Source organism: Amphiura filiformis, chromosome 10 (assembly GCF_039555335.1).
Source record: "Amphiura filiformis chromosome 10, Afil_fr2py, whole genome shotgun sequence".
NCBI classification, from domain to species: domain Eukaryota; kingdom Metazoa; phylum Echinodermata; class Ophiuroidea; order Amphilepidida; family Amphiuridae; genus Amphiura; species Amphiura filiformis.
In genome coordinates, this window is record NC_092637.1 from 57,599,957 (window position 1) to 57,612,593 (window position 12,637).

Here is a 12,637-nt window from a genome sequence, read left to right on the forward strand (position 1 = left end):
TGCATGTACATAGCTATGTACCACGTGTTTATAGTACTGAAATATGCGCTAGTCGCATTTAAGGGGGTGCTACACCCTGTGGTAAATTTATGACTATTTTTGTATTTTTCTCAAAAAATAATATCACACTGGTAACAAAAGTTATGTATATTATTGGGGCAAGGAATCCAATTACTACACTGAAATTTCAGAGAACCAAGACAAGCGGTTCAGTAAATATGATAGGAAATGAGGTACATCCTAGCGGTAGGGGAGAGCGGGGAGTGTTCGCCCTAGGGGCAGGTTCGCCCACCCCTTGTTTCTCAGCACTACGGCTATCGGGGAATTTGGTGATGGCAAAATTAGGTGACATAGGTCATTATAAACTTCTCATATTAACTACGCGACATATAGGAACGTGTTCATCGAACTGCAGCCAAAACAAAAAAATTACACCAAAATGTAATTTTTTCTTGCATTCATAATGTTGTATTATCATTGATACATAAATACAGATGGTTTTAATGGATATCTGTATTGGGAACATATGGGATTTGTCAAAGATTTAATGCAGTTATAAACTCCTTATTCGATTTGTATTTTGCATACCCTGAAGAAAATATAAAAATGTGCACTAGGGGCACGTTCGCCCTTTTGAGGATGGGGCATGTTCGCCCTATAGCTTCCCCGGGCGGACTTACCCCAAACTGGAGGGCGGACCTGCCCCATCAGCGTATTATGCAAAATATTGATAATTATACCATTTAACAAGGTAAAACTACTGAAAAGCATGTTTTTTAAAGTTATGTGGTATCAGTATTACTCATACCACCGTTAACGTCCTAATCCATAATCTCCCCGAAGTTGTAAACATGATACGTTTAAGCTCACTTTGGACCCCTACATTTTACCCTGAACCGACCCCTGCAAACAAATTTAGTGACACCCCAGAAGAGAATGAATGCCCTGTTTACTCTTGCTAAATGTTTGTATTGAATATGTTATTGTTATGCAATGTTTAAACCCTTTTTTGTGATTAGGGTGAACTTACCCCATTGATATGGGCGAACCTGCCCCAATATGGGGCAAGTTCGCCACTTTGCAAAACTTTTTTGTTTGCTCTATCCTGTTGTTATTGTAAGGCCTATAGTTCTGGGATTGTGGTCGTATATAGCTAAGACATAGGGTTTTCACATGAGCTAATCAGGTCATCCCTAACCTTAAAATTGACATCGCTAGGCTGGTCAGAAAAAAATAGGGCGAACACTCCCCGCTCTCCCCTACCTCATTTTCTATCACAAGTATCGCACCGCTTGTCTTGGGTCACTGAAATTTCAGTGTAGTAATTGGATTCCTTGCCCCTATAATATACATAACTTTTGTTACCAGGGTGTTATTAGTTTTTGAGATAAATGCAAAAATAGTCACTAATTTATTGAGGGGTGTAGTATACAAATATTTACTGCTCATGAGGGATCTGGTGGAATCTATTGTCCCCGAGGTGAACTGAGATCGTGAGCCTACTATTTTCCTGAGACCGCCAGGTCGAGGGAAAATAGTAGGCTCACGGTCTCCAGTTCACCGAGGGGACCAATAGATTCCACCAGATCCCGAATTTAGAGCAGTAATATTTGTTTTATATCCTTCATTAATATATTCTTTGTTCATTAAACACAAGGCATAGGCCTAGGCATAAATGTAGGCTAGGCTCTAGTCAAGGCTACGCCGGCCTTGCTTTGTTTTGATTGAATGCACAAAGCACGCACACAGTTGAGTGGCTAAAGCTTACCGTGAAAATGTGTGACAACCTCTACAATACCGCCGTGAAACGAGTAACCATGTTAACATGTTCCCTGTTATTTCACCATCAATATTAAGATACTGATCCTGATGTAACTCAGATTATGCCATTAAACCGCCGTATTTTAGCTGCACTTCTGCCATGTCTGTGCTGCTTAAGGTTACGGAGGGTGAAAATTCCACTCAACTTGTCTTTTGTTTTTTATTTTTATTTATGAAGTATATGTATATATTAAACATCTCAGAGATGTAGATTGAAAAAATTGTATCAACAAAGTATATTTTAAATTATTTTTGTGTATCAATATTTGCTCTAGATATCCCACAGCACTAATTCTTTTTTAAAGACAGTTCTTGTTTTAAGGGGACACTACACTAAATCCTTCCGCATTTGGTGTAACTCATGGAAGAAAGAGAAGGTGTGAGGAAGGGGGAATCCCAAATATACATGGGAGGCCCGTGGGTTAGATTTTAAAAGGTATGCCAACATTTCCTGTCATCCTCCCCTGGCCCTGCTCTCGGCCAGCCTAACTTTGCCAATGTGGAAACTTTAAATGGCCTAGATATTATGATGCAGATTTGAATGTTTCTGTAGTGTTTCCTAAGCCTTATAAAGATGCACTGTAAATGTTTGCCAACAACTGCTCCCCCTCCCCCATTCTACCCTCCCCAGGACTCATAATTATTATGCACCTAGTTACTTTATTGTATTTTCACATGTATTTCAATGGGACATTTATTTAGTGATGTGCCCCCTTATAGTGATTATTATTCCAGTGCATGAACTGGCAACCCTATCATTTTCATTTGATTGCTAAAATCACTGAAGCATGTGTACAGTGGAGCATGAGTATTCAACCAGCACTATACTAGACAAAATCAATAAAATAAGTACTATCACCTTGGCCCTGGCAACACTAACTAGCATTGTAAACAAGTTAGCACATGGTTTGAACATGATAATAGATAGTGTGGAAGTTTTGGCAGAAATTTGTCAATTTCTGCAAGTTTTGTGAAAATCAATTGATACTTCCCATGCAGTAAGGATTATCAGTAGTAATACAGGAGCACTGCACCTGGAATATTATGGGATTGTGAATTGATACTGTGAAATAGCAGAAAATGTGAGTACTTGAAACTAAATGTGTGGATATCTCAGAACTCCATTTTGGACCATTTGGCCTCTGATATGCTGAGATGAAATAAATTATTTTTAATGTTTCCCGTAGCTGATTCATAAAATTTTGATATGCATGTGTTAGCTGATACTTCAAAGAAATAATGTAGGGAATAATTGTGTCAATATATTGGCACACTAAATTAATATTGTTGTTGCAAAAAAGACGACATTTACCCCATCATTTTCATTGACATTCTGTGAACATGTAAGCTTACTGTTTTAAATCAGGAGGACCTATCGAAAGAATAAATAGGTACATTATTTCATTGGTTTGTTTGTAACACATATGCGAAATCGCAATGAAATCGGACCCTCTCCCATATTTTCCTGGCCTCTTTCCCAAAAAATCCTCATGCTCATGAAATTGAACACAAATTGAAACACTTACAAAGTACATTTGTGTATGAGCTATGACGTTAAAAGTATTACAATAATAATCATTAGAGTGTCAACTTTAAGATGAAGTATGATTTTAGGCCTGCCATGTTTATTTTTTGAAAAACAAAATATTTTAGGTGGCTACGTGCAGCCAATTTGCCTACACAAGAGTTCAAAATCCTGTATAACCTTAATTGTGTGCTTCGCAAGACAAAACGAATTGCTACACATTAATACCCCGGAGCCGGTACTGATATCCCGCGTATGTGGCGAGTTGCATTGACCACTAGTAGCTGCGACGCGGTTATGAGGTCATACGCGCTCCGGGACGCGCTCAGAGGGAGATAGTAAAACTATTTCCCCGGGAGATAGTACTTTGAATAGCATCCCGTTCCCTCATCAATCGGCTTGTTAACAAGTTTGCAAAATAGTAAAACTATTTTTGGTCACATGATACTCGTTTAACCAATTAATGAACGAGAATATATTAATGCGGGATATAATACCCCCTTACGCTTACCTAACTAATAAGGCCAAGTAAAAAATAAAACATGTTTCACGTCCGGGTTTTCGAAAAAAAGGAGGAAGAGGGGGCTTTTTATTTTCAATTTTTTATCGCAAAATTGGTGTAAATACCCATACTAGTCCTGGACCTGGCTGCAAGTTGGCTTACAACTCATCCGCCAGAGATTTTTGAAAGTTGATTTGTGTTGGTGGACCACTCATTTTTAAGAATCACACAGGTGGATTTTTCAAAGCCCTTGCGAAAACGGAAATCCAAGATGGCCGCCAACGGCCATATTGAAAATATAAAATTTCAGCCTCTAACCACTGGAGTATGTGTAATACTTCTTTTTATGGGTTTTGGCATGTGGGGAATCCATTTATGACATTATTTTAATGATTAGAGGTCTAGGTCACGTGATAAGATCAAGTTGAATATCAAAATTCAAGATGGCCGCCAGTAACTACATGAAAATCTTCATTTTCAACCATTCGCCATAGAAGAATGCATAGTACCCTTTTTTGGGTTTAAGTGCGGAGAAAAATATTTCTTACGTCATAATAGGGTGGTCAAGGAATCCGCAAAATAAACCCCAGGTCATCTTTTATTTCAACTTTAGTACTTAATTTAACAAGATTATGAATGTTTTGAGTCATCCAGTAGTATAAAATACACAATATGAATCAAATTCTGGACTCGCACTACCAACGACTTTTCAGTAACGTTGCGACCCATTCACCGGGTCTTCATCAGACTGCGCAGAGACTTGACTGATGGTTTGGTCATGTGATGGTAATCGGCGAGGAAGTGCTATCACACGCCTGGGACCCCACCGTGAAACTACTTCCTCGCCGATTACCATCACGAGTACCAAACCATCAGTCAAGTCACTGCGCAGTCTGATGAAGACCCGGTGAACGGGTTGCAACATTACTGGAAAAAAATCGTTGGTGAGTCCAGAATTTGATTCATATTATTGTCTACTCTTTTAAACCTTAATCCTTCTTGTTTGGATCACAATACCAGAGGCCCAGTATTAAGCAGTCCATCAAAGTCCCCAGATACATAATCTACCATTTAATCGTGCGATCATATACCTACGATATTGAGCAATACATTGAATAAATCCAATATAGTTTGATATTCATTGACGTTACAATAATATTATACCATGTGTGTCGGAAATATTTTTGATAGTATTACTTAATTGTACATTCTGTATCTAGGGTCATTGATATTGATCAATGTGATTGATCGTGCATTGGTCACTTTATAAACTGTTACAGCACACAATAATAGGTTCAGATTTACAGGTGTATTCAGAGCATCTTTTCCAATGGAACTACTCTTTGTCTGAGGCCTGCAAATGTTGCTTGAGTATGCCTGCTGCAGTGCTCGAGTCAAGAGTAGCTGGGTTGAATATAGCACTCTGCATACATGTTGCACATTGTAACCTTTTTTCTAATTCTGAATGGTTGAGATTCCCAGACAAGAAAGGTAATTTTGGGACTTGGCTCTTACTCATTTATTTTCGCAGGCGGACTCATTGACCCTTTTGTGGCAGTAGATTACACACTTAACATCTGCTACTTTGCAGGAACAGCTACACAGACTAAGAATTTTGGCAGGTATTGGTTTCAGACACGTAAGGGGCATGAGTGTACCATCGTTGTTGATCCAACCAAAGTGTATGGGGTCAAGCTGACTAGTATCATCCAGCAAGGTGGCATCATTCCGTACCACATAGAATGCCCTCTTCAAATGTCCCTGAATGACACAGGATGTTGGTGGCAGGTCCTCTAGCCTAACAATTGAATTCCTATGGACTTCAAGTCTCAAGATGTCAAATGTAGCTGCTGGAGTTTTACTTCTTGCACCGACCCACACAAGAACAAAGTACAGCGCTATTCTCACCAGCTCTACGGAACCGCTCTCCCTCCTTAATGATCTGCTCTCTGTAGCTGTCAAGTACTATGTGAGTCCCTCGGTGGGCACTCTGGAATACTTCTTGAATGACTCCACCGAAGTTCGCATACGAAGATCGGAAATTGGAGAATTGTCGTATTTTCGACATAAAGTCAATCACAACATGTGTTGTTTGATTATTATCCCTCTTGAATTGGTAGTCTCCAGGAGTGAGATTACTTTCAAGCTCAGCAACCAATTTGTCAGGCTTTGTTGTGAATCCCCCAAATATCGGGCTAGACTGGAGGAGGTCGTGTGCATATAGCTCTTCTGGAGCAAGTCCACGCAGTGTAGCAATCTCTGCCTCCCTCTGTGCAGATGCAATGTCCTTCTTAGAAACATTGGTCTTAGCTGTTTCGTTGCTGGGTTTACCCTGTGAGTTGAAGGCTGGAAGATTCACCCTGGATATTTTGTCACTCAGCTTCTTGGATCTGCGTACGTAACGCTCATCACGAAAGTTCAGATATGCTGCGTCACCATTCTCCAGCTGTAAAGTGGTACAGCAGCTTCCCGCACTATGAAGGGGTTTTCCCGTGCCTTTACGAAGTCTAGAAGCCGTGCCACATTTTGGTCGAAGATAAGACCCTTGCGTCCACCAATCTCATGCTGTATGGATGTTTCCAAATGATCCATGAGTCGAGCAGTAGTGAGTAACTGGAGAAGATTGCTGATTACAAGGATCTCATGAAATAGAAGTCCAAACTCGGCCACAACAGCAGAATCTCCAGAGCTTCCAACAATCACATGTCCACCTGGTCCCTGTGAGAATCTGTTCTGGGACTGTTCCAGCTTTAAGTCCCCTGCCACATCAGTGAATACGGCATCAGCTCAGTCCTTCACAACAAAATACCACATACAGAACCGGCGGTAGAGGGTGGGGTAGGTGACCTCCAGAACCTGAATCCTCTCCAAATACCATGATGCATACCGCAGTTAGTTTATGGCATCAAACTCACGTAAGATCCCCATGGAAGCTTCAACTGTACCAACATGCAACGGCCAGTTGCCATCTCGGTCTGCAACAATCAGCTGCTTGATGAGAGAAACGATCTTGCGAAAATTCATGAAATACTTGCATAATTCTGATTTCTCCTGACACTCTAGGGCAAATGCTTCAAATTGTTGACGGAGAGCAGCAGCAGCAACAGATACCTGCTCAGACTTGGTGACGCATTCCTGACGCTTCTTGATTTGCAACATATTCTTGAGCTCAATAGTTGACTTGACAATGGGAACAGATGCATGGTCATTGGACTGCCAGAACGCACTCCACATGAGCGAGTCAAGGACCTCTGAAACGATAGGCATTCCTTTCAAAGACCTGACATAGTGACCACCAGATAGAACCGTAGAAACAGTTTTCGGCCCAAACACTTCACTTTCAATACCACTGCCAATGAGGTACTTTCCTGCATATCGCAGGAAGACTTTGGCAAAGTGGAACATTCCCAACATGGGAAATAGGTCATCAAAAGTGCCTGGTTCATTCATGACTATATCAACTACAGTGTGATACACACCCTCATCAGAAACTATAGCCATCGCTTCTTGATTCAACTGCTCTCGGCATGCCTGAAAGTTGGTCAGTGCCTTACGGACTGTGGCATATTCTGTCACTGGAGATGGGATAACAGGAAGAAAACCAACTCTCATCAGTGGAACATTGGCCGTTGTAATCAGGGCATGGCTACTACCCCAAACTAAGAGAAGTTAGCTTCTCTGTAAGCTCCTGTGTGCGCAATCTTGTGCTGTATTAGATTTATTGACTTTATCTTGAGCTTTTTTAACTCTTGAAAAGAATGTCAGAGATAAAACAAGAAAACAAGGTATTACAAAAGTGGTGGGAAATCGCAATTTTCCATATGGCTACTGGCGGCCATCTTAGATTTGGACCTTGAACTTGATCCTATCACGTGACCTTGACCTCCAATCATAAAAATGATGCCAGAAATGGATTCCTCGCATGCGAAAACCCCTAAAATGAGGTATTACACTTACTCCTGTGGTTAGAGGCTGAAAATTTATATTTTTAATATGGCCGCCGGCGGCCATCTTGGATTTCCATTTTCGCAAGGGCTTTGAAAAATCCACCTGTGTGATTCTTAAAAGTGAGTGATCCACCAACACAAATCAACTTTCAAAATCTCTGGCGGATGAGTTGTAAGCCAGGTTGTAGCCAGGTCCTGGACTATACTTAGAGCTGTTTTAGCGTACAATCTGTACATACAATAATGCCTGGAAAAAGGAGGAGGCCCTTTTTTATGTGTTGTTCTGAGAGTTACACCCCCTCTAATGATAACAAAACCTTCCTAAAATGTTTCTTGTATCTTAACAAGGCTATAGAAAGCATCCCAACTTCCTAGATATATTTTTTGAAAAGTTATAACTGAATTTCAAAAAATAAAAAATTTATTTGAGAAAACCTCAAAAAAGGAAGCGGGAGGGACGTGAAACATGTTTATTTTTTTATTTGGCCTAATACGTTACATGTATGTAAAATTATTTACCATCTTTTAGACATGAGTCATGGATTTGGGTTCGTTCACCGGGACTGCAATATAGGTATCAACCAATGCTGTCTTATATAATATTAAAAAGTCACATGATATAAAAAAATTTACATCACTCATGTACGTTATGGTTTTAAATTTAACGCCGTATTTACTCGCAATACATTTACCTGCACACTGTCCTGATGCACTGTTTGCAAACACTGCCAGAAAATAAACAAACAAACCAATACCAACTCTCCACTTCGAAGATATCAGTTGATCACAGTGCCCATAGCTACCCATAGTGATTGTGCATGGTATTGGTGTCCATCTAACAGCTAGAGCACGGTAAACATAGTAATTAGTATACATGGTATCGTAATACCAACTATACCAACTTTAAACCATTCCAAATGTCATAATACTTAAACCAATGGTTTGATTTTGTGATCTATTTTTGTTCACCAGATAACAACCATCTTCCAATACATGTTTTAATATATAAATCCGGAAACTAGCAATGCGATAACCTACATTGTGTCGTTAGTTAGACAGCAGAGTTTGCAGTACTACCAACAAGTATGTTATCCTTTGCGCGAGGACAATAACATGACCTTTGGTATCCGTGACCTTACACACCAATCACAGTAGCCTATCAGCTGATTTCAAGGACGACGATATAAACAAACATTTCAGTCTGCGTTGTTTTGGGTTTTTTTTTTCTCATTGCATTATTTACAATTATTGCCCATCGAGCCATTATAGCCATGCAGAATACGGTTTGAATTATTCCCGGAATTATGACATTTTTTTATGAAAACAACAGAATTACAATTTTGTATAAAATGTACGTTCATGCCCCGCAATGTTTTCAACTCAGGCCTCAGGATCAGTGCATGCTCTACCTGTTCTGACAAAGTAAAGATCCCGGGGTAAAGATTTATATTTAAAACTTTTCTTTTTTTGAGGATCTATGTTTAAAACAATAAGTTTCCCTTCCGCATCCAAAATTTTGAATTACAAATTATTTAATTATTGACTTTTATTTAGCCGTTTGTTTCTTTCTGTAAATGACATATCAGCCCGGGGGTCACTCCCATTGTGGCCTGTACTCCATCCGCGATAATAAAAACACGTAAAAAGGGTAGTTTTACGTGGGTTAGGCACGATACGCGCGTAACGCGTTTAGGGTGTCAAAAACATGAAATATTGGAAAAAGGGTAGCAAAATTGCAATTGCTAATACGCGGAAATGAAATTTAGGGTATGAAATTTGATGCAAGGAATAAAATCCCTGTTTAGGGTGTGAAAACACCTGTTTAGGGCAGGGCCGGATTTACCATAGGGCCAGATGGGCCCGGGCCCAGGGCCCCCAATTTTTTGGGGCCCCCAAATTTGCCCTGTGCATTGTGCATCTTCCATTTTATCCAAAAACACCATGTTTTGGGCCAAAATAGCAAATTGGACAATTTTGCACGCTTCGCGCGCCCTGGCATGTTTATAGCAAATTTCAGCATCAATTTGGGCTAAAATAGTCTAAAATTGAAAATCTAAAAACTTGGCCACTTGCGTGCACATGCCTTCCTCACGGTGCGTTTGGAGGGCCTCCAAATTTTGGCCTGGCCCAGGGCCCCCAAATAGGTAAATCCGGCCCTGGTTTAGGGTATTGTTTTAGCCAAGGGTTAAATCCTTGTTTAGGGTGCTTTTCAAAAGTTGATTATCGCGGATGGTGTACAGGCCACAATGGTAGTGCCCCCCCGGGCATATCAGTTTAAATACATTAACTTGCTACGTGCCCTGATCATCCTGACTATGATGCTGAACAAGCAAAGAACACCTCTCCATTAATTATTATAAATGTACAAAATCAACCATTTATTAGCAATATAGGTTTAATTAAGGGGGTACTACACCCATCACATTTTTTTGCGGGTTTTTTGCATTTTGTGAAGAAATGAGGAAAAAAAATTGGTCAAAGTGGTATGCAAAATTAAGGGGCAAATCTTCTCGTTCTATTGGTGGCATTGATATTAATGTAGCTTGCATGCTTTTAATGCTACAAGCCAAAGACAGGTACATCATGACCCCGTTACAAATTTGAGGATATCTACAATTTCAGAACTGCCACCGTGAATCCACTTACACACACATATTTATCATTAATGGCAGACTCTAAAAGTACCAAAATATTTTTGGGGGGAAATGCATTAATTATGCACAGCTTTGAAAACACAAATATGTATCAATTTCATGTTATCAATGAAATTAAACTTATTTTTTCCCCTTCCAGATGACAATGATATGCAAAATTTGTGTTCGCAAGGCAGCATATTTGTTTCAGGTTTGATAAGGTTGAAATTAAAGAACAGTCAATGACTTGGTTCTCAGTATTAGGAGAATTTTTGCTCAGTTTTCTGAGGAAATACGGGAAGCTTACGAAATATGATTTATAATGCATTGTAATGTGAATCGCTATGTTCACAATGATAACAGTTCAATGGAACAGGCTCCTGCTTCACGTTTAGTAACAGTTTCGTCACTTACCTGTAGCGCATGCTGATATCCTTCCAATTCAAGAACATCCTATATAAATCCACGAAAAAAGGATGAAACTTTCCTGCTTTCGCTTGCCGAACACTTCCGCCATTGATTTAAATGATTTTGGTTTTTTCTAGCGTTGGGCGATTCGATACCATTTTGGTATCGGCTATTTTCCGATAAAATACTTTTATTTTTATGGAAAGTAGGCCTATTGAAAACAAAAATAATTATTCGAAAATTGAAAACAAATATTAAAAAAACAAATCTTTCATTCTCTACATAAGCTTAGGAACCGGGGGGCTTGAGGGGACTCAATAATTTTAGTGCGGGGCTGGACAGCCCCCCAATAATCCTAGGTGAACTTAAAAATTTGTGATAAAATAGAGGGAAAAGGGGTCTTTGTGATCTATATTTTGCAAAATTTTCCGAATGCAAGGGGCCCCCCGTACCCCGGTCTGGCCCCACAAAATTTTGTTCAAGTTTCGGCCCCCACCCCCTCATGTTGAAAATCTTCCTAAGCCTATGCACAAGCGACTTCAGGTAGCGAATAAATTGTGTGGTAGGCCTAGGGACCGTTCACAAACACTTGTTAGGGGGAGCTGAAGCAAAAAATTTCATCACGAAAATTTTTCGGGCCCCCCCTTTACAGACCTCAAAACTTTTCAGCCCCCCCCCCCATCCTTTGCATCCACCCCCTCATAACAAGTGTTTGTGAACGGTCGCGGTCCCCTATAGGCCTACTATCTCGCAGCGACAGCTTTAATCATTCCAGTGGATTGTCTATGGGATATGCGCTCTAGCGGCACATCATGGCGGGCATTGGTGGCGCATGTACATGATAAAACAAAATTTAAGATTTTGTCAAAACTACAGCCGGTCCGTATTTCAGGGTGTGTTTGTTATGTTATATTCATTACAATTAGGTAAAAATTTCGATTTTGGAAATGTTACTTTAATTGTTTTCCTAATGTAACGTCACAAAATAGCGAGGCTATCATTGACATTTAAAAGTGTATAGAAACTAGTTTACACTAGGGATCTTCATTTCATACAATTTTTAACAACGCCCGAAGTTTTCGTGTTCTTGAGCATTGTAAAGTTGCAATGTTCGATTTCAAAATTGCAAATCTTTTACAAAATATTTTACAAACACCACGGTTAAATGTTACGAAAGATTTGAAACTATAGCCAATGTATTGGTTTTGTTTAATGTTTACAATTGATTTCAACACAAAAATTGTGTTAATAATGTTTTAAACTTAAATTGTCAACAGAAAGAGTCAGCTGATCATCGGGTTTTATGTTTTCTATTAACAAGAGTGGAAACAAAGGAACCCAAAGAATGTGCAAATTTATAAATTGACTTCGGCTAGCATCTTAAAATTAAACTCTGAGCCAAGCTTTGTTAAAATTAAAAAGAAAGTTGTAACGTTGTTGCATCATGATCTTGTTGATTAAAAGTGGTGTTTGCTATTCTGGTTTTATTATCACATGTGTTTGTGTTACGATTCGTAATCCCACGAAGAGTAAGTTAAGTTCGTTAATGTGGTAGGCCTATTATAGTACAGCCACACGTACTTCCCCTCCCCCAACAAACACATTGACTCATTTTAGGCGCGGATGGCAGGGGGCTGGCGGGCCCGCCCCTCTCAAAAAAGAGAAGAGAAGAGAAAGGGGAAGAACGGAGAAAAAGAAGAGCATGTGAAAATTACCGCGGGTCCGCCGATGCACCCAAAGTCAGTATTAAGACGGACTCCATACCGACTTCATCGATTTATGCATGCTTTAGTAATTGCGA

General features: G+C 39.7%; 1 protein-coding gene across 1 annotated transcript in view; it reads right to left on the minus strand.

Moving 5' to 3' along the window:
* The window catches only part of LOC140162005 (CUB and sushi domain-containing protein 2-like), a 31,428-nt gene extending 22,539 nt beyond the window's left edge, over positions 1-8,889 (minus strand). The window contains exon 1 of the mRNA XM_072185295.1: positions 8,488-8,889. Within this exon, the coding sequence (XP_072041396.1) occupies positions 8,488-8,671 (184 nt within the window). The 5' untranslated portion in view covers positions 8,672-8,889. The remainder of the gene's footprint in view (positions 1-8,487) is intronic.
* Positions 8,890-12,637: the final 3,748 nt, after the last annotated feature.